At 55.0% G+C, this 27,949-nt stretch overlaps 1 protein-coding gene across 1 annotated transcript; it reads left to right on the top strand.

Annotated features, from left to right (window-relative positions):
* Positions 1–68: 68 nt before the first annotated feature.
* Positions 69–27,680, top strand: HS3ST6 (heparan sulfate-glucosamine 3-sulfotransferase 6). The gene is made up of 2 exons (XM_066560961.1): positions 69–421; positions 26,496–27,680. The coding sequence occupies exons 1-2, from the start codon at positions 69–71 to the stop codon at positions 27,112–27,114; spliced, it is 972 nt and encodes a 323-aa protein (XP_066417058.1). The 3' UTR covers positions 27,115–27,680.
* Positions 27,681–27,949: the final 269 nt, after the last annotated feature.

Genomic DNA, 27,949 nt, shown 5'->3' with positions numbered 1-27,949 from the left:
TCGGGGGGCTCCGGGGCCGGGCGGGGGGCGCGGCGGCGGCGGTGGCGGTGCGGGATGCGCGGCCCCCGATGGGATGTAGCGGGCGGCTGCTGGGAGCCGCCGGGGGCCGCCGCGCCTCGCTGCTCCTCACCATGATCCTGTTCTTCACCTACTTCTTCTCCTGCCTGCCCGGGCCCTGCGAGCCGCTGCCGCCCGCGCTGCTGCTGCCGCCGCCCGCCGCGCTGCCCGCGGGCCCGGGGGAGGCGGCGGCGGGCGCGGGGGGCGGCAGCCGCCGCTTCCCCCAGGCCATCATCGTGGGCGTGAAGAAGGGCGGGACGCGGGCGCTGCTCGAGTTCCTGCGGGCGCACCCCGGGGTGCGGGCGGTGGGCGCCGAGCCCCACTTCTTCGACAGGTGCTACGAGAAGGGGCTGCGCTGGTACAGGTGAGGCTGCGGCGGTGTGTGTGGGGAATGAGGGGGTCGGTAATTAGCGCACAGTTAATTGCTGCCCGGGCTGGGATGCGGCGGCTCCGCAACAGGCGGGTCCCGGGAGAGAAAGGGGGTCCGGGGGTCTCCGGCGGGACCGAGCCTCGCCCGGGCTGGGGAAGGGGCTGGCGGCTCCTTTTGCGGGGCTGCTGCGGTGTGAAAAGCGATGTCCTTGTCCCCGTGTCCCCGTGTCCCTCCCTGTCCCCGCGCCTCCCATCCCGCATCCCGCCCGGCCAGGGACGAAGGCGGCAGCAGAAATGCGCTCGTTTCGCTCCGCAGGCTTTGAGGTTTGAACCTTTAGCGCTTTATCCCCAGCCGTGCCCCCGTTTCCCCACCGGGCTCCTTTAGGAATTGTTTTATTCGTGTGGTTTCTTAAAAAAACACAGAAACGAGCGAGGACCTCGTGCTTGATCCTGAGCCGGGCTCGGGGCGAATCCGTGGGATCCTCGGTGGGCAAAGGGCAGAGCGGGAGTGATCCAAGGGTTTTGTTTTTTGAGGGTTTCCATGGGATCGGGCTCTTCGGGCGATAAAGCGTTCGGAAGAGCAGCTACTGTGCATGTGGAGTGGATTAAACTCTGTCTCCTGGCCAGCTCCAGAGCGCTGGGCCAAGGGAGTCGGGAGCGATAAGTCCCTTGAAGCCGGGGGTGGAATCTGCCCCGTTATTCTGAAGGCAATCCAAATGTGCCGATGTATGAAAGCGCCGCGGTGTTCTCGGGGAAACATCTGAAAATAATCAAAGGAGCAGCTCTCGCTGTCCTTCCTGCCTCTCCATCCCCTTCTCCCCGAACACCGCGTTCCTCCCCATCCTTTGGGGGAGGCTGCAGCTTCCCAAGCCTCGCCGAAGTAACAACCTGTGAAAAATCAGCGTGTTTAATGGAAAGAGTAATTTCAGCGGTAATTTTACCCGCAGACTTTCAGCTCTCTGAGCCCACATCTGGGCTGTAAAGTTACGACTTAACACACCTTCAAAACCCAGTAAGTAGCGGCGCTCGTTTTTACGGCTGCATTAATATTGCCGTGATTTATGAGCTCATTCCTCAGCTCCGTTCGGGTCCGCGCCGCTCCAGGAGCAATAATGACGATCACTAATCTTTTTGGGGTGAGGACTGCGAGCTGGCTCTCGCTCGGCAGAATGGGGCTTTAATGACTGCGAGTACATAATTAAAGCAGGGAAGATCGAGCGCTTTCATATCGCTCGGCGGAGCCCGGCGAGGCTCGCAGGACGGAGCGCAGAGGAGGAGCAGAAATAAATCTGAGTTTGGATGGCTCTGCTGCGGGTTTTTAGTGCTGGAAGTGCTTGCAGGGAGCCTGGCCTGACACCAGCTTCGAGATGATCCCGCATGTGGTTGTGGTAAATTTGGGGAAATGGAGCGGGGAAGGTTTTCTGGGCTGGGGAGAATCCGCATCCTCCGGGGCGAGGCAAAAAATCAGGAGATGTTTTACTTAACTCTGCATAAAGTGTGGTTTTAATCACACACACACACACACAGAGCTATTTCCCTTCGCTTCCTCTCCTCTCTGCCTCTTGTTTTGTCTTCTCACAAGACCTCGCAGTACCCAGGGATCTTATCCCCGGCAAAGCCAGACAGAGCTAAATGTTTAAAGCTGGGATGTGCTGGAGTGGAGGGGAAGGGGAGTTGGACAGAAAATCGGGTTTTTCCTATGGATATCTCAAAAGTGGCGTAAACATTTTTAAAATGTTTGAACTTGCTAGGAAACCGAAATTACACCAACTGCTTCTCACGCCAAGATATTTGGCCCAAAGGCACCTGTAGGTTGTTGCTTGTTTTGAGTAAATGTAGAAAAAGAATTCCCTTGGAAATATCACTCCAGAATTATTTTGTTCTTTCTTAGCAGCTCTGTCCCGTAGTGATTTCCCTGCCCTGGCAGGAGCATCTCTTCGTGGGTGATGAGTAGTTTGTTGTAAGTTACTGACTGAAATAATTTATTCTTACTGGTTTGTTTTATTTAATTTAAATTTGAAATGGCCCAAAGCCCCCCCCTTTTTTTTTTTTTGGAGTAGTAGTGGAAAGAAAATGTTCTGCAAAAGCATCTCCTACAGAATTCCTTGAGTTACTACAGCTTTAGCTAATTCTGAGGAGATTAAACACCTTTTTGAGGCTGCAGCATAAATGATTTAATGGCTGATCCAAGCACGATGGGATGCTTTCTCCTCAAGCAAAACACAGTTTTAATTCTTTTGGCACTCAGTGCTGCTTGAAGGAAACCTAAATAAAAAGAAGAGAGGATGCTGGGGTGTCTGCTGACAGTTTGGGGTGTGGGGGTTCCCTGTGGGAGCCTGGAACTCTCTGTGCCTGTTTTGTGGGAATGTAAGTGAAGACAAATGGGAAAAACTGAATTGAATCCGAGCAGTTTGGGGTGAGATTCAGAAATCCATTGCAAAACTTGGAGCACCTGTGAAGGTGTGGGGCCAGCTCCTCCCTTTGCCTGTGGGGATGGAGGAAAACAACATTAGTGGGGTGAAGGGGTTTGGGGGCTGGAACCCCCTCGGTGAGAGGGGAGCAGGTTTGGGCTCACAGGGCACATCTGGGACGTGTTCACCCCTTGCATGGCAGGGCTGGGGCTCTCCTGTGTCACTCTCTGCTCCACTGGGGACGTTTTGGGGGCGTAGCAGAATCCTTGCATGGGGTTGTTCCCTTTTGGGGGGCCAGAGCTGCTCTGGTTCCCACGCAGAGCTCCCGGCTGCTCCCCCTGCCTCGCACCCACCTCGGGGCTCCGGGGGAATGGGGCAGGAGAGGAGGGGAACAGCAGCTCTGGGGAGCTGGAGAGGGGCCTGGCTTGTGAGAAAGGGAGTTCAGCTCTGAGGGAATTGTGTGGAAAGCTCTGAGCTCATTCAAAGAGGTCTCCTTGTCCCCATCTGCCAGAACTCTGTGGCAGGATCGGCTCAGTGTGAATGGGCTTTTCCCCTGGCTCGGGTTTCCCTGCGTGATCTGGGATCCCTATCCCTCTCCTCCTTCCTGTCCTCCTGCTTTTCCCAAGGGCCAGAGGAAGGTTTGGGCAGGAATGGTGCTGGGCCAGGGCTCCCTGCACCCCGTGTGTCCCTGGGATTGCACACACCGGACCTGTAGGAACTGTAAAGAATCCCCAATTTTCACACAGCTTGCACCAGAAGCATTAAAAAGTACTATGGGATGTCTGGTGATTGTCCCTCTGCTGCCAGAGGCACACGAGGGGCTGCAATCCCCACCGAGCATCCTCAGGCCCTGCAGAGCCAGCCCAGAGCTCCGACACTCCGAGGCCAAATTTAACTTTTCATTGTCGTTTTCCCGTCCCATCCAACACGAAAGCTGGCACGAGGGGCCAGGAACTCTCCCGGGGGTTCCTCATCCCTCTGCGCTGCTGCTGGGCTGTCCCAGCTCGGGAGCACCTCCGGGAAGGTGCAGGGGGAGCGGAGAGCCCTTCCCTGGCCTGTGGGGTTTGCCCCCTCCCCTTCCCCAGCCCCATTCACAGCAGCTAATAACGCTCTTGAAAGGCTTCCAGGATTTCTTGAGCCAGACTTTGTTATCTCGGAACCTCGCAACCCCGACGCCTTTGAGCGACAGGGGAAGGACGCGGCTGCGGCGCTGCTCTTTTGACTTTTGCCGGGAGTGTTATTGGCAGCTGAAAAGTGCAGCTAAGTAGGTGCCTGGAGGGGTTTTTGTGTGTGTTGTGATTGTACAGACAGATCGAGACACTCTATAGCCCGAGCTGCTGAATGGGACCGGCTCCTCCGGAGCCACCAGGCTGCGTTTTGGCACCGCTCTGCGGCCCCTTCCAGGGCGAGCTTTGCTTTCCTCGGGGAAGCGCAAAGGTGGGGACAGACAAAGGAATCCGGGCTGGCGATGCTCGGAGCTGCTCCGGGACGTTATCTTTATTCATTGGCACCGCTAATCTCCCCTCCTGATGGACTCGATTTCAGGCTCAGAGCGGCCCTTGTTCTCCCGGGCCGCTCGCAGCCACTCGGCCCCGCAGCTTCTCGCCTCTGTTTCTTTGCAATCTTTTCTCTGCCATTCACAAGTGAGACCTTTCTGTCTCAGCTTCCCGGATCCTCACCCCCGTGTTTGGGAAATGAAACCTCGAGCACAAAGAAAACATGCGGGAAACCTGAGAAAAAGCTGATTTTAACTAAGAATAAGATACACCAAAGCTTTTACTGAAGGCGTAGTGTTTTGGATCGGCTTTTATGCGCTGTTTTAGCGCCAGCCCTACTCTTAGGACCAGGCTTAAGCGCTGGGTCTCCCTGATGATGTGCCCCTGCTTTCTGCTCCCTAACTTGGGAAGCAATCCATAATTCGTGCAAAGTTTGGGTTTCTGCAAACTGCTTTCACGTGGGATTAAAAATAGCTTTTACTGCCACGATGAGGAATTAACATTTGAAACTATTTAAAGAGCTCCCAGGCAGGGATTGCTGCGGGTGGGGAGGGACAGGGGCTGTGCCTGTCCTGATGTGGGGGGTCGGGGATGGGGTGAGGAGCTCAGCTCAACCCTCCTGCCCCCCATTTTCACGCTGTTACTCCCTTATTTCCACCCGGCCGCGTTTTCTTCCCGACCCCATCAAGTGCTTCTTGCTGACCCAAGCAGGTTTGGGAGCCTGAATTTGAGCCTGAATTTGAGCCTGGCTCAGCCTCCAGGCGAAATGAAGTCGGGTTGTTCCTTGTGCTGCTGCTGAGATCGTGTCAGGCTCGAGCGATTGGAGCTGCGTGTTAATGTTGGCTGGGATTTTGGGGATAAAAGCTGCGACTTGCAGGGTGGAAGGTGCTCATCCCGCCTCAGGAATGCTCTCCCTGTCTCTGGCTCTGTTAAATCAATGGGGGGATTACACCCGGGCTGGGCAGGGGGTGTGCAGGAGTAACCCGAGTTCCTAAAGGATTTCAGATCTGCCAGGATTTCCATCCCAGGCTGCTCAAACACACCCAGAAATCACAGGGCTAGTTTAAAAAAAATAACATTAAGGGAATGAATACCTTTGGAAAAAGTTTCTTCATTCCTGTCCTTTCTTTTGTTGTAACCTCAGGGGGTAGAAATTGAAATATTGAAACTTTTCTTTTTTTTTTGGCCCATGTAACTCCAGGGAAGTTTTGAAAATATGTCAAATATTGCCAAAAAATCCACCAAGAGCCGGGAAAGCCGCAAGGCTTCTGTAAGTGGAATTACTGAAGGCTTGGAGAAATAATCACAGCAGCGTAAAGGAAAGTTTGGGAGTTTCTCCTTCAAGGCATTAGGTGGATTTTTTTCCCCTGGATTTTTTCTTGATAGTGACAGAAGGTGGAAAAGGCCGGTGGATTTAGAGGGTGCTTTCATGCAAGGAGAGACAATTACTTAAGAGAGTTCAAAGCTTATTTATAAAACAGTAATTACCTTCCCCTGGGATGGAGACGGGCAGCTCTGGCGGCGGGGAGGGGGTTCCAGCACTTAATTGGCAAAGATGCTTAAAAGCTTCCTCCTGACCTTTTCAAAAACTTTCTGCTGCAACAGGCTCGGGCAGAGATTGAAAACCTGCCCGAGGAAAGGCCAGGTTTAATACCGAGACTTAGCTCTAAATGGCTTTTCAAAGGGCTGTGGAAATCCTCCTGCTTAGGGAGCTGGGGGTGTCAGAGAGAGGGAGGATGAGGGATGGATGGATGGATGGACAGGGATGAATGGGTGAGGGTTGCATTAGGGATGGGAATGATGGACGGACGGACGGACAGATGAGGGATGGATGGATGGACACATGGATGCTCCTTGTCTACAGGACAGAACTCTGGGAGCAAGGTGGGACCTGAGCCTGGCAGTTCCCTCCCCGCATCCTGGCTCTTGGGATGGCCAAAATATTGAAGTGAGGAGCACAGGGATGTTCTGAGAGGCTTCTGTGGGGCTTGGTTAAAAGCCAGGTCTGGGGGGTGAAGGCAGCCAGGGCTGGTCCCTGCTGGGCACGTCAGGGCAGTGGTTTAAGATGAGTCTTCCCTTTCCTGTGGGAACTCATGGAATGATGGGATGGTTTGTGTTGGAAGGCACCTCAAAGGTCAGCTCATCCCACCCCTGGCATGGCAGGGACACCTCCCACTGTCCCAGGCTGCTCCAAGCCCCAGTGCCCAGCCTGGCCTTGGGCACTGCCAGGGATCCACAGCTGCTCTGGGCACCCTGTGCCAGGGCCTCCCCAAATTCACCCCACACGAAGAACAGCCCAGACCCCCCAGTCCCACCATGACAAACTCGTGGTGGTTGCAGCTCTGAGCTTTCCCCATGACAGGGATGGGATCTTGGCTCAGGATTTACACGCTCACCTTTGGTGGTGATGCTCCTGGGTGGAAAATTCACAGCAGCTCCTTGGACTTCCCCTCCTTCTCCCTCTGCTCAGAGACAGCTCAGATCACAGGAATCTCAAAATTATTCCTGCATCCCTGCAGTGAGTCACTCTGACTGGTTTGAAATGCCAGTGTGGATGTGGCACTGGGGTGGTGAGGGGGCACAGGGGAGCTGTGGGGTCCTGCAGGTCACCCCAGCACTCAGGGCCAGCATGTGCCAGCTCTGGGTGTGGCTCCAGGGCTAGTGCAGAGCCAGGGTTTGCATAGCTGAGATGGTGCAGAGCCACGGAGAGCATCCCTGCTCCACCAGGTGCTGTGCATGGACTGCCCTGAGCTGGAGCACATGGAGTGCTGGTCCCAGGCTCAAATGTAGGAGGGAATGGCTGAAATTCAAAAAAATTCACCATCTGGGCTGTTAAAGGCCCAGCACGGGATGTTTTAGGCAGCCTGGGATAACAGCAGCACTTTGGGAGTGGGATGAGCTGCCGGGCTCCTCCTCTGAGTGACTCTGGCGTGCTCCACCAAGGAAATCTGGTGGCAGGCAGGGACACAGGGAAGGAACTCCTCTCTCCCTGGCAGCAGCTCACAGCGAGGGGGTGGCAGGAGCCTCCCACGCCCCCGGGGCTGCCCTGCATCTTAGCCCACAAAATTGATCAGGAGCAGGAGGGAATTACATTAATACAGTCACCTGTCACTGAGGTCTTATTAGGAATCTGCGCTCATTAGTGTGGAGAGAACAAGGCTGTGACCTTGTTAAGGTCCTCGGGCAGGGAAAGGCTGATTGACCGCTTTGCTGCTGATTTATCACCGGGCCCCTGAGCTGTGTGTGGCACACCTGGCCCTGGGCACACCTGGAAGGCTTTTCTGTAGCTGGAGTGAAGAATTGGCGTCCCCTCCCCTGCCCCATCCGCACCCTCCAGGCTGATTCAGCCGGGAATTCGCAGCCACGTTATGCAAATAAATAAAAAAATAAACAAAAGCAGGCGGGCGGTGATTGATGGGAAGGGCCAAGGAAAGTGACAGGTCCCGTCCCCAGGGGCCACATCCCGGCTCTGCTCGGCGGGGGCTCCTGCCTTGTGCAACTTCCCAGCTGCTCCAGAGCCGCCGCATCCCAAACCTGTCCCAAACCATCGCAAACCCATCCCAAAACCATCCCAAAGCCATCCCATACCTGTCCCAAAACCGTCCCAAACCATCACAAAGCCATCCCAAACCATCGCAAACCCATCCCAAAACCATCCCAAAGCCATCCCATACTTGTCCCAAAGCTATCCCAAACCTGTCCCAAAGCCATCCCAAACCCGTCCCAAACCATCGCAAAGCCATCCCAAACCCATCCCAAACCCCGGGGCTGGGGGAGCTGCCCCCCGTCCCCCTCTGCTCCCGACATCAGCCCCAGCCCAGGGCAGGACGGACGCGCTGGGGGTGCAGGAGGGCTGGGCTCAGCTCTGGGGACAGATTTGGACACAGCAGGAAGGACATGGAGGGGCTGGAGCATGGCCAGGGAAGGGAACAGGGCTGCAGAATCCCTGAGGGAGCCGGGCAGGGGCTGCAGAATCCCTGAGGGAGCCGGGCAGGGGCTGCAGAATCCCTGAGGGAGCTGGGCAGGGGCTGCAGAATCCCTGAGGAGCTGGGCAGGGGCTGCAGAATCCCTGAGGGAGCTGGGCAGGGGCTGCAGAATCCCTGAGGGAGCCGGGCAGGGGCTGCAGAATCCCTGAGGGAGCCGGGCAGGGGCTGCAGAATCCCTGAGGGAGCTGGGCAGGGGCTCAGCCTGGAGCAAAGGAGGCTCAGGGGGGCCCTTGTGGCTCTGCACAGCTCCTGCCAGGAGGGCACAGCCGGGGGGGTCGGGCTCTGCTCCAGGGAACAGGGACAGGAGCAGAGGGAACGGCCTCAGGCTGGGCCAGGGCAGCTCAGGGTGGGATTTTAGGGAAAATTCCTTCCTGGAAACGCTGCCCAGCCCTGGCACAGCTGCCCAGGGTAGGAGTGGAGTCCCCATCCCTGAGGGGATTTGACAGCCCTGTGGATTGTTGGACTGGATGATCTTAGAGGGCTTTTCCAGCCATGATTCCACAACTCCATAATTCCTTCTGGGGGTGAAATCAAGCCCCCATCAGGGCAGGATCCCGAAATGCCTCCGCCATCTCCACAGATTATTTAATTCCATTTTATTTTCCCCTCTCTGGAGGCTTCTGTAGGCCGTGCTTGCGCCCGAATCTTTCTCTGTCCCCACCTGCCCCGAGTCCCCGGTAATTCCGAGTGACAAATGTCCCCTCCAGGGCCACCCTGCCGGGCAGGAAATGTCCCTTAAGTGGCAGCCAAAGAAATCCTCCAGTTCCCGGAGGGGCTTGGAGGGGCTCGGTCAGTGCCATCGATCGATCGGCCACTTGTCATTGTCAGCGTGATCACTCAGCGCTGCTGCTGCCGGTGCCTGGGGACGGGGAGGGGACATTGTTGTCCTGGGGGGACACTGCTGTCCTGGGGGGACACTGCTGTCCCAGGGGAAGTGCCACTGCTGTCCCAGGGGAAGTGCCACTGCTGTCCCAGGGGATGTGACATTGCTGTCCCAGGGGACACTGCTGTCCCAGGGGACGTGACACTGCTGTCCCTGTGGTCCCTGGCGTGCTGCAGCCTCTCCAGGGCTGTCCCCCCTTTTCCTGTGAGTGCCAGCCCGGCGGGACGGGGGGGGGGGGGGTTTATTCTGGGTTTATTCTTCCTCCGTCACTTCTCTGCTTCCCAAAGTCATCCCCCAGAGCCACACAAGCCTGAGAAAAATTTCGAGGGGCCGCTGCCAAGGACTTTGAGCCGAGGTTTGGGTTTTGTTGAGGGCAGGCAGGGTTTGTGCGCATGAAAAGCCGGGTTTGGGGGGAGGGCCGGGCAGAACTTCCCCCCGCGGTGCCCGAGCCCCGAGCGTGACAAACCCGCATCCGCCCGGGCACAAAGGAGCCGTGAAAGGGGCTGGGATGGGATGGGATGGGATGGGCTGGACTGCTGCCAGAGGGACAGGGACACAGCCCGAGGGACACAGCCCATGGGACAGGGACACAGCCCAGAGGGACAGGGACACAGCCCATGGGACAGGGACACAGCCCAGAGGGACAGAGGACACAGCCCAGAGGGACAGAGGACACAGCCCATGGGACAGGGACACAGCCCATGGGACACAGCCCAGAGGGACAGAGGACACAGCCCGTAGGACAGGGACACAGCCCAGAGGGACAGGGACACAGCTCAGCAGGACAGTGACACAGCCCATAGGGACAGAGGACACAGCCCGTAGGACAGGGACACAGCCCATGGGACACAGCCCATGGGACAGGGACACAGGTGTCCCCATCCTGCTCCGTGGAGTGGGACACAGGGCTGGGATCAGCCCAGGAAGGGCCCTGCAGGATTGGAGCTCTGGGTACTGGGATTTTTAGATTTCTGTGCTGACAGACTCCCAGGAGGGCACTGAGTTTATCCTGAGGCCATGGAGAAAATTCCAGAATGGATGAATAACACCAGGATAGCACGTGTGCAGTTGGGTAGAAGTGTGTCATATCACAGAGTCAAGAACCTAAAGTTTTAGAATATAGTAATATATAGAGACTTGAGAGACAAGTTTTAGGACAATAACCAATCCTTCTTCTTCACTATCTTCATTTTCTTCTTCATAGGTTTGAGCGGTGTTTTGGGTTAGGGCTGGGGATTTCACCCGCTGTGCTCAGGCACTGTCCTGCCCTGGCCTCCTGGGGTTTTTTGGGATCCTGGCTGCCCCTGGCTTTGGGGTTTGTTTGGAGCTGGTGTGAGGCAGGAGGTCTGCAGGGAGTTTGGGGAGCTCAGAGCTCATTCTGGATGATGGACGGATGGACAGATGGACGGATGGACGGATGGACGGATGGATGGATGAGGGATGGATGGATGGATGGATGGATGAATGGATGGATGGATGGATGGATGGATGGATGGATGGATGGATGCATGGATGGATGGATGGATGGATGAGGGATGGATGGATGGATGGATGGATGGATGGATGGATGGATGGATGGATGGATGGATGGAAGCTGGGTTCTGGTTCTGTCGCTGTTCCAGGCTGGTGTCACCCCTGGCAGGTGGCTCCGGGTCTGGGGTGTCCCCAGGGCTGTGGCTGTGTCCCTCTGGGTGTTTGGGTCACATCCCTCACTCTCTCCCAGTCCCCAGTCTCCCCAAATCCCTGGGCTGCTTAGGGAGCCACCAGGGAGGGTCACCCCAACCTCCCCAGCCCCTGGGGGTGGTGGCAGTGGGGACATTGCTGAGCTCAGGGTCACAGAATGTCCCAAACTGGGACAGCCCCATTGCTCCAACTCATCCCTGGCGTTGAGTCCAGCCCAGGGGGAGCTGAGGTGGCCCCAGAGCCCCCAGCCCAGGGCAGGGGACAGGGCAGGGACCCCCAGTGGGTCACCCTCGTTAGCCTGAGTGTGACATGCTGGTTAATTGCCCCCTGTGCCATCAGAGGGGCCGTGTGGGGCTGGTGTCACTCTGCCACCGCTCTGTGTTTGATCCCCGTCTTGTTACAAGGCAGATAATGAGGGACAGCCTTGTTCTGGTCCTGGTGTGAATATTAAAAATGCATCTTTGGCTGCTTTGAGGGGGATCAGGAGCGTGTGAGGGTGCCCTGCACCCACAGGGCTGAGCAGGGATCACACCCAGGCCTCGCTCATGTTAGAGCTCATAAAACTTGAATTATTGAGCAGACACTGGGCAGGGGAGATTCCTTTCAGCATTAATCACTCTGCTGGTGCAAGACCTTTTCTAAACTTTTTTTTTTTCTGGGCAGAATGCCTTTAAATAAAGGCTCAGAGGTTCAGTGAGCACCTAACTCCAGCTGTGCCCAGCTGTGTGAGCCTCATGTCAGCGCCACAACCAAACAAATTCCTGCCAGTGTCAGCACACACCTGGTTGCTGGGGGTTTCTGGTTTCCTGACACCCAGGGCTGATGAGTTCCACGCTCAGCTGTGTGTGTGTGATGTACCCAGCTGTGACCCCACTTCTGATGGGTGCAGAGCAGGGCTGAGCAGGGCTCTGTGGAAGGAAACCCGGCTGTGAGAGCCCCTGAGCTGGGCTGGGAAGCTCCCAGGGACAGATCTCAGCCTTTGCATGCAGCTGGAGAGAAATTAAAGCACGATCTGGGTGGAGGACAGGGTGGAAACTCCTCTGATTTAATTCAGAATCCCCAGAGATATGATGATTTTTGAGTCACGGAGCCTTGGCACGGGGGGACTTTCAGTTCTTGCTCGAAGCCAGCATGTCCTGAAGACAAGAAAACTGTCCCAAGGACAGGAGAGCCACAGCCCATGTGAATGTGCAAAGCTGTGCATGAACACAATCCCAGTTTGGGCTGGAGGTGTGTCACTGTCACATCTTCTGGAAAAATCCCCTTGCCCAGGATTCTTCTTCTCCTGGGAAGCTGAGAAGCCTCAGAGAAAAAGGAAAACAATCATGATCTGATTTGCTTCTCCTGTGTTTTGCTGCTTTGGAATGTGTTTGGAGATTGTTCCATTGGATTCTGGTGCGAGTGTTTTCACTCTTTGGCAATTACATCGAGCTGTGTCAGACTTCTGAACAGAGAGTCACGAGTTTTGCTTTATTATCTTTTAACCTTCTGTAAGTATCCTTTCTCTATTCTTTAGTATAGTTTAGAACAGCATTCTTTAATATAATACAGTATCTTAAAATAAGAAATGAGCCTTCTGAGAACATGGAGCCAGATGCATCATTCCCTCCTGCCGTATAAGAGAGGTGGTTCATGATCTTCTCACCTGCAGAAAAACTTCAGCAACAGAGGTTAGGAAACCATTTGGACATGTAAACATCTCCCAGGCCACAAAAGCCCCCAAACCACCTCCCCGGCCATAAAAAAAAACCCAAACCATCTCCTAGGCCATAAAAACCCCCAAACCATCTCCCAAACGATCTCCCAGGCTATAAAACCCCCAAATCACCTCCCAGACCACAAAAACCCCCAAGCCATGCTGGCCGCCCAGTGAGGAATGGTGGCTGCTGTGGTTTGAGGAGCTCAGCAGATGAGATGAAGGCAGGGGGGAGCAGCAGGAGGTGGGAGGTGCTGCCTGGTGCCCCCACAGCCAGGCAGGTTTGCCCAGCCCAGGGTGAGCCCCACACGTGCTGTCACCGTGCAGGACAGAGGAGAGCAGCTCTCAAAGAACAAGGAGAGCTGTTGCCACTTCAAAACCCGCCTGGGAATTGGTGCCAGGCCTCCAACAGACTGATGCTCCTTTCTTCTCCCCTTAATTAATTCCTGTGCCTGCAGTGAATTTCCATCTTTTATTTGTGTGGCAATCAAAGGCTGCGAGCAGCGAGGCTCACATTAGGAACAGACCCATCCAAACCTTTTTTTTCCCCTCTTCCTGTATCACTCCTGGCCCTCTCCTCGGGCTGCCAGGCTGCAGCTGAGGCACAGATGCCAGGAGATGGCTTGGCTGGAGCAGGAAGGGGCACGCAGAGCCCCGGGGTTGGCTCCCTGCAGGTCCCCTTGGCTGTGGGGAGGAGGCAGAACGGGGCTGGGTTTGCTCAGAGACACAAATGGGCAGTGAGGGGCTCACCTGAGGAGTGCCTGGTGATTCCCAGCCTCCTTAGAAGGGGATGGGAAAAGCAGGGAAGGTCTGTGGCATCTGCATGGAAACCCCTGGGCCTGACCCTCACACCCCAGAGAGAGAGAGAGAGAGAGAGATTAAATATCCAGGGATGGCTTTGGGAGAGCCCTGCACATCTGGGCATGGCTTTGGGAGAGAGCCCTGCACATCTGGGCCTGGCTTTGGCTTTGAGGGAGAGCCCTGCACATCTGGGCATGGCTTTGGCTTTGGGAGAGCCCTGCACATCTGGGCATGGCTTTGGGGGAGAGCCCTGCACATCTGGGCATGGCTTTGGGGGAGAGCCCTGCACATCTGGGCATGGCTCTGAGGGAGAGCCCTGCACATCTGGGCATGGCTTTGGCTTTGGGGGAGAGCCCTGCACATCTGGGCCTGGCTTTGGGGGAGAGCCCTGCACATCTGGGCATGGCTTTGGGGGAGAGCCCTGCACATCTGGGCATGGCTTTGGGGGAGAGCCCTGCACATCTGGGCCTGGCTTTGGGGGAGAGCCCTGCACATCTGGTCGTGCTTGGGCTGACACCGAAGGCCCCGGACCTTCCATGTCCTGGAATCAGGGAATTCCAGACTGGATTGGCTGGGAGGGTCCTTAAAGCTCCATCTCCCACCACCCCAGGCTGCTCCAAGCCCTGGCTTTGGACATCCCAGGGATCCAGGGGCAGCCACAGCTGCTCTGCAGATCCATCCCTGTCCCTCCCCACCCTCCCAGCCAGGAATTCCTCCCCAATATCCCACCCAAATTCCCCTTTTCCAGTCTGAAGCCATTCCCTGGCTCCTGTCCCTCCATCCCTTGTCCCCAGTCCCTCTCCAGCTCTCCTGGAGCCCCTTTGGGCCCTGGAAGGGCTCTGAGCTCTCCCTGGAGCTTTCCCTTCTCCAGGCTGAAAAGGGAGATTTGTGGTTTAGGGGAAATATAAAAATTGTAATTTTTAGGTGACTTTTAAGTAAAAAATATCCCAGCCAAAAGTACCTGTGAGGGCAAAGGCATGGTAGAAGCAGAAACTGCAGTTGCATCAAGCTGGAAATCCTAAATAATCCAAAAATAACCCAGGCTGCAGGTTTGGAAGTTGCCTCCTTTCCTTGTTTGAGGAAAGGGAGAAAAAATTAAACCTGTGTCTAAAGCCTGTTGCAAGGAAATGAATTGCAAATAAGAAAAACAAATTGGAGTTAATTCCTCTCTTCCAGCATGGCTCCATTCAGTGTTCTGGGAGCCAGGGGATTTAGGGATCTGGAGATAGCTCAGTGTTTTTGGGTAACAAGTACAAACTGTAGCAGCTTTTAAGGCTTCAGAAGCTGTTTTTGATTAGGATCTTTTCTTTTGACAACTTTTTTTTCTTTTCAGGAAAGGAAAAAAAAGAAGGAGGGGGGAGGAGGAAAGGGCTTTTTGTAACACAGTTGGGTTAGAGATGAGGGAAAATCTGTTTGAAATATGCAGGGACCTGAAAGCAAATCTTGAGTGAATAATAAGTTTAACTGACCTTAAAATATCCCATTGCCATGAGGGATTTGAGAGTAATACTTCAAATGGATTTTTGATGAAGCTCTGCAGGCTGTGGGGAATTGAATATTTTTACCCAACACGTTTTCTTATCTAAAATTTTCACAACAACTGGGGGGGGGGAGAGAGAAAAAAACTGTTTAGGAATGCCCAAAGAAGGGTTGGGGTTGTGTTGTTTTACTCTAAAGCTGCTGCTGGGCAGGGAAAAACCAATTTGCTGCAAGGTCACTTTTCAGAAGGACTTTAATTCCCCAATATTTGAATTTAATCCTGGAGCAGGGTTCCTGGGTGGAACCCTTGGCATTCCTGATCCCAGGGGGTTTTCCTCATTGGGAACATGGATTTACCTGATCCTGGGGTATTTTCCTCATTGGGAACATGGATTTACCTGATCCTGGGGTGTTTTCCTCATTGGGAACATGGATTTACCTGATCCTGGGTGTTTTCCTCACTGGGAACATGGATTTACCTGATCCTGGGGTGTTTTCCTCATTGGGAACATGGATTTACCTGATCCTGGGGTGTTTTCCTCACTGGGAACATGAATTTACCTGATCCCAGGGGTTTTCCTCATTGGGAACATGGATTTACCTGATCCTGGGGTGTTTTCCTCATTGGGAACATGGATTTACCTGATCCTGGGGTGTTTTCCTCATTGGGAACATGGATTTACCTGATCCTGGGGTGTTTTCCTCATTGGGAACATGGATTTACCTGATCCCAGGGGATTTTCCTCATTGGGAACGTGGATTTATCTGATCCTGGGGTGTTTTCCTCACGAGGTCCTGGCCACCACTCAACTGCAGCTTTCCATGGAAATGTGCAAGAATTCCTATTTTTGATCCTCAAACCCAGCTGGAACGGGCCGGTGGGATCTGACGGGGCAGACATCTGGACAGACAGACAGACAGAGTGTGTGATTGCTCCAGCCACACTTCCTTAGGAAACCAGGCTAAAAATAAGCAAAATCCAGTTCTTTCCCACAAATGGCTCCAGTTGCCACAAAGTGCAGCTTTCCCAGTGGAAAGAAGTGTTTTGTTAGAGAATCCCCAGTTGTTCCTTCTGGAGCAAGGAGGGAGGGAGGGAGGGAGCCCTGACAGGACAGATGGAGCCCCCATCTCCATCACCTGGGGCTCAGCCAGAGCTCTGGGAGCTGCAGAAAATTCAGGATATCCTGGAATTCCAGAGTGGTTTGGGTGGAGGGACCTTGAAGCCCATCCAGAGCCAAGGGCAGGGACATTTTCCACTGTCCCAGGCTGCTCCAAGCCCTGTCCAGCCTCTCCTGGGACATTCCTGAGCCTTCCCAACACCTCCACAGCCCCTTTGGCCATGGCTGGAGGAACAACTTTCCTCTTTTTTGTGCAGCAAAGTGCGGAATCCAGCCCAGCTCCCTCCTCAGGGGGGATTTCCTTCACCTGGGGACCAGCTGGGCAGGAGAGGGGGCTCCCAGCAGCATCCCCACATTCCCAAAGCTCCCACGTGCTCCAGGCTTGGCTGCGTTTGTGGGGCTGCTCCTTCACCTGTGCAGGCAGCAGCTGTGGGGCAGCGTGAGGGGCTGAGCAGGTTTTGGACACCAGAACCATTTGCTCCATGCTGGGGCTCCTCTCCCAGCTCCCTCCCACTGGGATGGGATGGCACAGGGAAGTTTGGGAATGGTGGCTCCCATCCCTGCCAGGCTGTGGGTGAAGCTCTTTGCCAGGAAATGAGGCTTTTTCTGATAGTCAAAAAAAAAAAAAAAAGAAAAAAAAAAAAAAGAAAAAAAAAAAAGCTGAATTTGTTTCTCATCTTCCCCTCAGGCTGGATTACAAATTTGACCCAGATGGGGAATCTGTGTTGTTTCTGTGGAAAACTGGATGCATTTTCCTTTTCCATCCCAAGGAGAGCAGTGTGACAGCGTCAGGCTGAGACAAACACCACCAAAAAAAAAATCAGCTCTGGGGTTTGGAGGAGGGGGCACAGAGGAGCTCCTGCAGCCTGGAGCCACCCTGAGCTGGGTGGGACACGGGTGGGATGTGGCTGAGGGAGGCACAACCTGCCCCGGGGGGACACAGCAGCTGCTGGCCAGCACAGGGGGTTTGGGGTGGCACTTTCCCTGCGAGCCCCCCAGGCTGAGGGGAGCACGGGGTGCAGGTTTGGGGTGAGGCAAAGTAGAAATTTTCCAGGGTATAGAATATACAGGTGCCCAGAAAGCACCAAGTGCTCGTTTTTGTCCTTTGGAAAGGAGACACTGGATAAGTGACTTGAAACCATTGGAACGGGGCATGTTAGGAATTGTGGGGCTGGGGGGATCTTTTCTATTCCCTGAAAGTTGTTGGGGAGCCCCTTCCTGCTCCCCCTGGCTGTGCAGGAGGAGGGCGAGGAGCAGGGCGAGGGAGGGGACAGCCAGGGCACAGCCAGCCCTGCCCACGGTGGCCTCGGAGCCATCTGGAGAGCCCGGCTGCCCCTTCCCGCGGCTCCTCCGGGCTCGGCCCCATCCCGAGATCAAATAAACACAAACAGCCTGAAATTATTCATGGCTCTGGGGACTTGTCTGCTGCCCGTCAGCAGCTGCTGAGCAAATCAGGGCAGCTGTCAATTGGGCAGCGGGAGGGGCTGGCTCTGGCTGACATGTGGGGGTAATTCCTCCTCCTCCTCCTCCTCCTCCTCCTCCTCCTCCTTCCTTCCTTCCTTCCTTCCTTCCTTCCTTCCTTCCTTCCTTCCTTCCTTCCTTCCTTCCTTCCTTCCTCCCTCCCTGCCGGGCTCCCGCTGCTCCCGCACCTGCGGCACCAGGAGGGGCAGGAATTCTGGGGGTGCCCCTCGTCTGCACCCCGGGATTGGGACAGGGAGGGACCCCTGGGAACCACGGCCAAGGAGGGGATGCAGGTCCTGCCCTGGTTAATTAGGCTGGGCTAATTAGCTGGGAGTTGTGGCTCGGGGAGCAGCGGCCGTGGGATGGATGGATGGATGGATGGATGGATGGATGGATGGATGGATGGATGGATGGATGGATGGATGGATGGATGGATGGATGGATGGATGGATGGATGGATGGATGGATGGATGGATGGATGGATGGATGGATGGACGGACGGATGGATGGACGGAGGGATGGACGGATGGATGGATGATGGATGGATGGACGGATGGACGGAGGGATGGATGGATGGATGGATGGATGGATGGATGGATGGATGGATGGATGGATGGATGGATGGATGGATATGGGATGGATGGGATATTGGGAATAAATCCCTCCCTGAAGGGAGGGCAGGCCCTGGCACAGGTGCCCAGAGCAGCTGTGGCTGCCCCTGGATCCCAGGCAGTGCCCCAGGCCAGGCTGGAGGAACCTGGGATAGTGGAAAGGGTCCCTCCCTTCCTTTTCCTTCTGCTCAGCCAAGCATCAGCAGGTGGGAGAATTCCTGTTTCTGCTGTCTGTGTAACTGCAAACCTGGAAACCCCAGTGATAAACCTGGAAACCCCAGTGATTTTTGTGACCTTTCTATGCCTCCCCTCTCCTCCATCAAGGTGGGAAACCAGGCAGGACCAGCCTGTTGCTGTGAGGGGATAATTTAGTGACAACTAATGAGTGTAATTTTTAAATTTGTAATTGAAACAAAGATCTTTACACAGAGTGGTCTCAGGGATTTTTTTCTGCTTTTTTTAAAGAAACCTTGGGCTAGTCAGGGTTAGTGGGGTCCCCTTTCCTCCCCAGCAGCTCCAAGAGCAATTTTCCCTTATTTATCGGCGCTCCCAAGGACCCCAGTTCCCAGGGGGATCAAATCTGTCACCAGTGTCGGTGCTGCAGGTTCAGAGGAGGGTAATTTGTGTTTCCCCCTGCTCAGACAGCAGGTCAGGTCATAAAGCATCAGATCCACGGGGAGGGGAGAGGCTCTGTAAAGGCTGCCCGTGCTGAAAGGTGCAATAATCCACCGGATTACTTGCCGGGGGAGCTGCAGGGAAATTTACTGCCTTGCAAAGGGATTATCCCAGCGCCGCTGCCAGCGGGTTTCTTCCCTTTCTTTCCTAAGAGGAAGGAAGTTTTTCATTGAATTCCTGCTGCTGGAGCCGGCGGGAGCCATGGAACTGGGGCTGGGCTGGGATTGAGCTGCTGGAGGGGTCGAGATTGCTGCAGAGGGATAAAACAGGAGGAGGGATAACCAGGAGAAAGGATAACCAGGAAGGACAAAGAGGAAAAGGGATAACCAGGATGAGAGATAACCAGGATGAGGAATAAAAAGGAGAAGGGATAACCAGAAGGAGGGATAACCAGGAGGAGGATTAAAGGGGAGAAGGGATAACCAGGAGGAGGAATAGCCAGTAGGAGGGATAACCAGGATGAGAGATAACCAGGATGAGGAATAAAAAGGAGAAGGGATAACCAGGAAAAGGGGTAATCAGAAGGAGGAATAACCAGGAGGAGGATTAAAGGGGAGAAGGGATAACGAGGAGGAGGGATAACCAGGATGAGAGATAACCAGGAAAAGGAATAACCAGGATGAGGAATAAAAAGGAGAAGAGATAAGCAGGAGAAGGGATAACCAGGAAAAGGAATAACCAGGATGAGGAATAAAAAGGAGAAGGGATAACCAGGATGAAGGATAGCCAGCAGGAGGAATAAATCCTCTGCAGTGCAGCTCCAGCTGCAGGAACAGCTTTTCCCCAGCAGCCACGAGCACTCCAACCCCGAGCATCCCCTCCTGCGAACAGGGACCAAACCCAAGGGCTCCATCCCCCATCCCGAGCAGAGGATGGAGCTGGAGCAGCTTCCCAGGCTGGAGCTGGAGCCCAGGGCCACTGCTGAGCTCCTGAGTCCTTCAGCAGAGCCCCCCGGGGTTGGGGAGGGTTGGTTTTGTTTGATTTCCTTCCCCTGGAAGGCAGGAGCGGGGGCTGGGGCAGCCAAGGCCTTTAATTGTGTGCAATGAAGGCTGACAGTGCCGAGGCACAGCCTTTAAAAGGGGTACTGAACCTTTAATTCCTGAATAAATCATCTCCAGTCTGTTGCTCCTTCATCTGCAAGCTGTTTGAGGGGACACACGGGCACTGCTGGGAAGGGTCACCGGGAGATCAGAGCCCAGGGCCGGCCCGGGTCACAGGCAGGACACCTGCCACAGGCTGTCCCCTCCCTCGGGCCCTGAAAGGGACACTCAGAGGGGAGGAGAGGACATTCCTGACTGCTGCCAGGCCGAGGGGCTTCATTCCAGAGGGATGGAGAGCTGCCAGCGCAGCCCTGTCCTCACCGGGCACAGCCCCGGCCCAGGGTCACAGCAGGCTGGGCACGTGCCAGGCCCCATGCTCTGAGGGGTTTTTTGGGGATTCAGTGCCCCATCTGAAGGGTTTTTGGGGATTCAGTGCCCCATCATAGTTGGGCACCTTCCAGCCCCCATTTTCTGAGGGGTTTTTTAGGAATTCAGTGCCCCATCATGGCTGGGCACCTTCCAGGCCCCATGCTCTGAGGGCGTTTTTAGGAATTCAGTGCCCCATCATGGCTGGGCACATGCCAGCCCAACCATCTGAAGGGTTTTTGGGGATTCGGTGCCCCATCATAGTTGGGCACCTTCCAGCCCCCATTTTCTGAGGGTTTTTTGGGGATTCAGTGCCCCATCTGAAGGGTTTTTGGGGATTCAGTGCCCCACCAAGCTGGCAGCCTTCCAACCACATTTTCTGAGGGGTTTTTTGGGGATTCAGTGCCCCATCATGGCTGGGCACATGCCAGCCCCATTTTCTGATGGTTTTTTGGGGATTCAGTGCCCCATCATGGCTGGGCATGTGCCAGCCCCCATTTTCTGAGGTTTTTTTAGGGATTCATGGAGCTGTTCTGTTGCCCACCTGTTTTTACCCAAGCAGTGGCTTCAGCTGTGTTTTCACTCACAGTTATTCAAACTCCACTCACAGTTATTCAAACTCCATCAGAGAGGAGGTCCTGGGGCTCATTTTGGACCCCATAAGAGAGGAGGAGCTCCTGGGGGCTCATTTTGGACCCCATCAGGGACAGCCCCAGCAGTGCTGGCTGTGCGGGGTTCCTGGCAGTGTCACTGTGGAGCTCAGGTGGCATTTTTGGGGTGACCCCAAATCTTGTAGCTGCTCCACAGTGGAGAAGGGTGAGGAGGGGTCATCCCAAACCCCATTTAGAGACCAAAGAGCCTCTTCTGCAGTGTGGGGAAGGAGCTGTGCGCTGCTTGAGGCTGATTCCTGCTCTCCACAATCCACCTTTCACCCTAAGGATCCAGCTGGAATAACCAGGCAAGGAAAGCACCCTCCAGGGCCTTTTCCAGTCACTGCGGCCTCTGGCCATGCACATGGGCAGGAAATGCGATGGAAATTCTGGGTTTTGGGAACTGAACTGAATGCGGGGACTGCAGGATTGGGGGGACATGGCCTTTTCCACACTTTCCTGCTGGGAATCCTGGGATCCCAGGGAGTTTGGGAGATTTTCTGGGTGGGCAAAGCAGAAAAGCTGGGTTCACCAGCCCCGGTTCTTGTGGGGGTTAATGGTGTTGGGTGGTGCTGGGAGCAGCCCTGCCATTAGAAATGCAAATGTTGCCTCTGGATTCTCCCCTTGCCTTTATTGCACATCTCCAGGTCCGGGTGCCACGTCCAGCCCGACCCTCCCTGAGCCCCCCACAGTCCCCAGGGCAGCCCCCTGTGCCCTGCAGCCCCTCGGGGAGGGCTGGGGGGCTCACACCCCCTTCCCCTCCTCCTCTGGGACTCTTCATCCACCCGAACCCAGCCCAGGGACCCCGTGGGGTAGCACTGGGAGAGCTCGGGGGTCCCTTGTGTGGGCTTGGGACCCTCCAGCCGTGGGGTCAGGGGGGCATTTGGGGCTTCTGGGGGGCAGGAGGAGCCCCTGGGGATGCTCCAGCCGGGAGCACGACCCGCCAGAGCCCCTCGCTGTGTGATGTATCAAACGGTAATTAGGAGCAAAGGGCAGAGGGGCGCAAAGGAGCATTAATAAATTATCCGCCTGCTTGTTAATTGACGTGTCTCAGCCAGCCCGTGGTGGAGCCCGGGGCTCGGCTCCCCTTGCAGGCGCATCGCAGCCTTGTTACTGCCCTCATTAGCATATTCAGGGCTCCCTGCTTAAAGGCAATTAGCTCCCGGCCAGGCCTGATTGGGAAGCCGCGGCCTCATTTGCACATTTTTGAATCGGTGAAAGAATCAAAAATAATGGGGGCAGCTCGGGGGTGGGGAGCGCTGGGGGGGCACTGCCAGGACCTGCCGGGGAAGGCGAGGGGGAGCAGCTCGGTAATGAGGGTAAAGAGGAACGCGGGCTAATTTGGTCCCGGGCGGCTTGGGGAGCTCATCCCTCCCAGTTCATCCTTCCCAGCTCATCCCTCCCGGTTCATCCTTCCAGTTCTTCCCTCCCGGTTCATCCTTCCCAGCTCAGCCTTCCCAGCTCATCCCTCCCATTTCATCCCTCCCGGTTCATCCTTCCCAGCTCATCCCTCCCGGTTCATCCTTCCAGTTCTTCCCTCCCAGTTCATCCTTCCCAGCTCAGCCTTCCCGGTTCTTCCCTCCCAGTTCTTCCCTCCCAGTTCTTCCCTCCCGGTTCATCCCTCCCGGTTCATCCCTCCCAGTTCTTCCCTCCCGGTTCATCCATCCCAGCTCAGCCTTCCCATTTCATCCCTCCTGGCTCATCCCTTCCCAGCTCATCCCTCCCAGTTCTTTCCTGTGTCCATGTGGAAATTCCTGCTCCCTGGCATTTCCAGGGGATGAGCAGCAGGCAGAGCCTGTGCTGCTCCCCTGCTTTGGGCTGGGATAGAGTTCATTTCCTGCTGGAGCTGCCCTGGGTGATAACTCAGGGATGCTTTGGGCTGGAGACTTGTTTATCTCCTGAGAGTGTGTCCCCTGCTCTCTCAGCTCGGTGCTGGGAGGAGTTCTCCAAAAAATCATCAGGAATCGTGAAGCAATTAACTCTGGAAAGTTCTGTTGGCCCAGTTTTTGAAGTCTGCTTTGATTCCCTGCCTGCCGTGGCTGTTAATCACTATTTAATGCAGCTCTCTGCATTTTTATCATCATTTTATCTGCTGTAATTTATTGTGTGTTACCTTAGCCGAGGAAGCATTTTCATGTGTTGAATGTCTCCATGTAGGAACCCCCTGCTCCGATGCCTCTCAAGTGCCAGTTCTTTTATTAATTAAAACCAAACATTTATCAGCTTAATAGAGAGGCAGAAGGTTTTTTATCCTCCCCCTGGGCACACAGTCTCCTCTGGAAATCCCAGCTCCTCCCAAGGCTCCCCCAGTGCCGTGTCCTGTACCTGCAGGCACTGCTTGGCATTCCCAGGGTGCTCTCTTAGGTCAAGAAGAATTAACTGTAAATTTAATTAACATTCCTAATGCTTGGGTTAAAGTGGAGCCCAGCAAAGCCGGCTCTGCTCTTTGCCAGTTTAAGCCAGAGCTGGAGGGAGCTGGGTGTTATCAATAATTAACCGGCTCATTTAGGGGAAGTATTAGGGCATTAATGAAACTGTGAAATGTTTAATTATTGTGCCAGGAGCTGGGGCTGCTGAGGAAGAGGAGATGTGGCACCATTCATTGCTGCCCCTGAGGGGATCCCGGGATGTCCCTGGGATGGGGAAATTCAGGGACTGAAGGTCCCCGCACCCATCACTGCCACGGGAGCCGCTGGGAGACCCCACCCAAGCCGGTCTTTCATTAAAACTTCTGGTAATTACGTGGTAATTAAGGTGTGGGTGGTGTGGATGGCCCTGGGAGGCTCAGCCTGGCCGGGATGTCCCTGTGCAGGACAGGGAGGGATAGGAGGGGTTTGCCAGAGGGGCTGTGCCTGCCCCATCCCTGGAAGGGTCCAGGGCCAGGCTGAGGTTTAGTGGGGCCTCTCCAGGTGCCCATCCCGGGTTTGCCGTGGGTAATAAACAATTTATTGCCCACTGAGGAGCGGGGCTGGGTCAGACCCTGAGCCCAGGTTTGCTGCGAGGGCTGGGTGCGGTGAGGATGAGGATGGAGCCGTTCAGAAATCCCAAGGAAACACAGAATGGATGCCTCAGGAAGGTGCCAGGAGAGGCTGGTGAAGCAACCTGGAAAGCCCTGCAGCATTTTCTGCATGGAGTTGAAGTTCAGGATGCTCGGCTCCTCGGGAAGCCCCACAGGAGGGTGGTGGAGCTGTGCTGTGCTCCCAGTGAATCCCAGTCCCCATCCCTTGGGTTTTCCTGGGCTCTGGGACAGGGATGGGTCTAATCCCTGTTGGGAAGGTGATTCCCAGCAGGAGCTCTGTCAGTCAGCCTCTGGTAGGTGCAGTTAAACAGCCGTGGCTGCCCTGGGGTCCATGGATCCCTGAATGCACCCATGGTGCCAAACGGGGGCTGTGCTGCCAGGTGAGGGCACCAGGGACAGGAAATGCCTCTGAAAATGCTGGCACTGTGCAAAAATTAAAATAAAAGTGGTGGACGGGGAGAAAAGCCACAAATGGCTTCTGCTCTTGTTCGGGGGAGGGAGCTGTGGGGGCCCAGCGTCGCTCACAAATGCTTTTAATAAAATGTTCTTTCCTGAGTCCAGGGGAAAAATCCCAGAAACCTCAAGCTTTCCCCATGACATAAGGAGCAGATGCTGCTGGGCACAGCCCTGTCCCTGTCCCCAGCTCCCTGCCAGGCACAGCCCCAGCACTGGGATGCAATTCCCAGAGAATCCCCGGCTGTCCCTGGCAGTGCCCAGGGCCAGGACGGTGCTTGGGGCACCCGGGGACAGCAGAAGGGGTCCCTGCCCTGGCAGGGGTGGCATCTGTGAGCTCCCTTCCTGTTGGGGAAGATGAAACAGGAAAGCCTTATAAACATGATTGCCTGGCAAAAGATTTTGAGAACATAGAAACTATCAGCGAGATTGAAATGAAAGCAAGCTTTGAGATCCCTCAGTTACTGAACAACTGGAAAACAATGGTGTGGCCGGCTGAAGATGATCCCCTTTTGATGGAACAACACCCTCTGCTTGTGGACAGGTCTAAGGGTCAGAGCAGACCCTGCCAGCTTGGCAGAAGGGGCCCAAAGAGGAGTTTTTAGGATTTAAAATGTAACACAGTGTGGTAATGTAGTGATTCTTATAGGCTGTATGTAAATACTGTAGGATCGGTACTAGATTGGTTAGTGAGAATTAGAATATTCAGCACAGAAGAAGATTTATTGTATTGTAATGGGAACCTCGTGCTCTTAGCTCTTGCCTCTTAGCTCTTACTTTTCTATGCTCTTACCCCTTTTACTCTCTTATGCTTTTACTCTCTTACCCTCTCATCCTCTCTACCTTCTCTTCTCTGGGGCCTGCTCTGAGCTGTGCCTGGCAGCTCCAGCAGAGCCCTGCACTTGGCCCTTTGCAATAAACCCCAAATTCCAAAAGGCCCCTGCACCCAATAAACCCCAAATTCCAAGCCCTGGCTGCAGAGATCTCTCGTCTCCATCCGTCCCGACCGTGCTATCCCCCGACGCTCCTACACCTTCCCAAACGTTCCAGGATTTTGTGGGAGGGTGTGCGGGGCAGGTGCCTGTGCTGGTGGCAGGGAGGACCCGTTCTGTCGCACGGGGTGACACGGCTGGGTAATTTCTGCGGCAATTAATGCCTCATTAAAGTGCACGAGGGAACAATCAGAGCAGTGAATTTTACCCAGCACAATAGCTGGGCCCTCAGGGTTTTTTTTCTGCCTTTCTTTTGAAAAGGAAACAGTCTTTTTCTGGCTTTAACTGCTCCCTGTCTGGAGGGAGAGGAGGAGGGAGCCTTGGTGGGCATCTCCGTTCCCAGCTGGTGCTTGGGCATCACCCCCGTGATGGGATTTTCCGGGATTTTCCTCTGCAATCCCACGGGACGAGCTGAAACCTCCAGGACATGAAATCTGACTGGAGGCAGGGATGAACACCAGCCCTGTCCCAAAATGTTTGTGCTCACCCTCTGCAGCTGCGGACAGGAGATTTCCAGGGCTGGGAAAGGATTCCAAGGGGGAGCAGCAGCCTGCGGGTGCTCTGTGGATGCTGCTGGGGGGACAGGGAGCTCCTGCCTGGGGACACTGGGGGGGACAAAGGGAATGCTGAGATGGGCAGAGAGGCTGGAGCTCCTAGGAAGGTTTTGAGGATGAGAAATGACCAGAGGGGTGTGACAAGGTGGGGCAGGAGGAAATGGGAGATGTGGCTGTAGGTTGGGTGCGGAAGTTTGCAGGCAGCCCTGACATGGGAAGAGATGAGAATCTGACTCCATGTTTCAGAAGGCTGAATTATTATTTTATTATATATATATATTATATTAAATGTAAATGATATATTAAAAGTATATTAAACGAATAGAAGAAAAGGATTTCATCAGAAAGCTTGCAAGCAATACAAAAAGAATGAATGATAATAAAATCTTGTGATTGACCAGACAGTCAGAGCCAGCTGGGCTGTGATTGGCCATTAATTAGAAACAACCACATGAGACCAATCCCAGATGCACCTGTTGCATTCCACAGCAGCAGATAATCAATGTTTACATTTTGTTTCTGAGGCTTCTCAGCTTCTCAGAAGAAAAAATCCTGGCAAAAGGATTTTTCAGAAAATATCATGGCTACAGATGGGAAGCCCCTGAGCCTTTCTGGCCGGGTTTTGGGCTTTGTTCCCACCCATTGTCCCATCAGGTGGGAGCAGCTGAGACCTGACCGTGTCTGTCTGTCCTCAGGAGCCTGATGCCACGGACCCTGGACGGACAGATCACCATGGAGAAGACCCCCAGCTACTTTGTGACCAAGGAGGCCCCGCGGCGCATCCACAGCATGTCCCGGGACACGAAGCTGATCGTGGTGGTGCGCGACCCCGTCACCCGCGCCATCTCGGACTACACGCAGACCCTGTCCAAAAACCCCTCCATCCCCAGCTTCCAGGCCCTGGCCTTCAAAAACCTCAGCACGGGACTGATCGACACCAGCTGGAGCGCGGTGAGGATCGGCATCTACGCCAAGCACCTGGAGAACTGGCTGCAGTTCTTCCCCCTCTCCAGGTTCCTCTTCGTCAGCGGGGAGAGGCTGGTCAGCGACCCCGCCGGGGAGATGGGCCGTGTCCAGGACTTCCTGGGGCTCCAGAGGCTGGTGACAGACAGACATTTCTACTTTAATGAGACCAAGGGCTTTCCCTGCCTGAAGAAGCCGGAGGGGGGGAGCAAACCCCGCTGCCTGGGCAAGTCCAAGGGGCGGCCGCACCCCACCATCGACGGGCAGGTGGTGCAGCGCCTGCGCGAGTTCTACAGACCCTTCAACATGAAGTTCTACCAGATGACAGGGCAGGATTTTGGGTGGGACTGAGCCCATCCCCAGGGCACGCTGCCGGGCTGGCACCTGCGCTGCCAGGACTGTGGTCCAGGGATGCCCGTGGTCATCGTGGTCCAAGGATTCCCATGGTCATTGTGGTCCAGGGATGTCCATGCTCATTGTCCAGGGATGCCTGTGGTCATCGTGGTCCAAGGATGCCCATGGTCATTGTGGCCCAGGGATGCCCGTGGTCACTGTGGTCAATGGATGTCCATGGTCATCGTGGTCCAGGGATGTCCACAGTCATCATAATCTGGGGATGCCTATGGTCATTGTCCAGGGATGCCTGTGGTCATTGTGGTCCAGGGATGCCTGTGGTCACTGTGATCAAGGGATGCCTGTGGTCACTGTGATCTAGGGATGTCCATGGTCATTTTCCAGGGATGTCTGTGGTCACTGTGATCTAGGGATGTCCATGGTAATTGTGGTCCAGGGATGCCCATGGCCACCCCACCAGCACCCCCCTCCCCTTGTTCTAATTTATATCGGACCTTTTCTGACAAGAAATGGACTTTTCTGGAGTAGAGAGAAATATTTAATAAAACCTCAGATGAGCCCTCTCCCCTCCCTGAGCAGATTAAATATTCTTCCATATAAACCTTGCTGATCTCCATTCACTGGGAGGGTTCTGGGTGGGACTGTGGGTTTGCGTGCACAGGGATTGTGGATCCATCCAGAATGAAACCTTTGGAGAACTCTGGGCCACACAGCTGAGGGTTCTGGGGGTGACACAGTCCCTGGTGGCCAGGGGAGGGCTGGGCAGCAAACCCCAGTCCTGGGAGATGTTTTGGAGATGGAAAAGAGTCTGCAGGAATTTCCCAGCTGAGCA

The sequence above is a fragment of the Molothrus aeneus genome, chromosome 16, assembly GCF_037042795.1.
Source record: "Molothrus aeneus isolate 106 chromosome 16, BPBGC_Maene_1.0, whole genome shotgun sequence".
Taxonomy (NCBI): Eukaryota; Metazoa; Chordata; class Aves; order Passeriformes; family Icteridae; genus Molothrus; species Molothrus aeneus.
The sequence above is the reverse complement of the archived record's forward strand: the minus strand, read 5'-3'. Positions and strand labels throughout refer to the sequence as shown.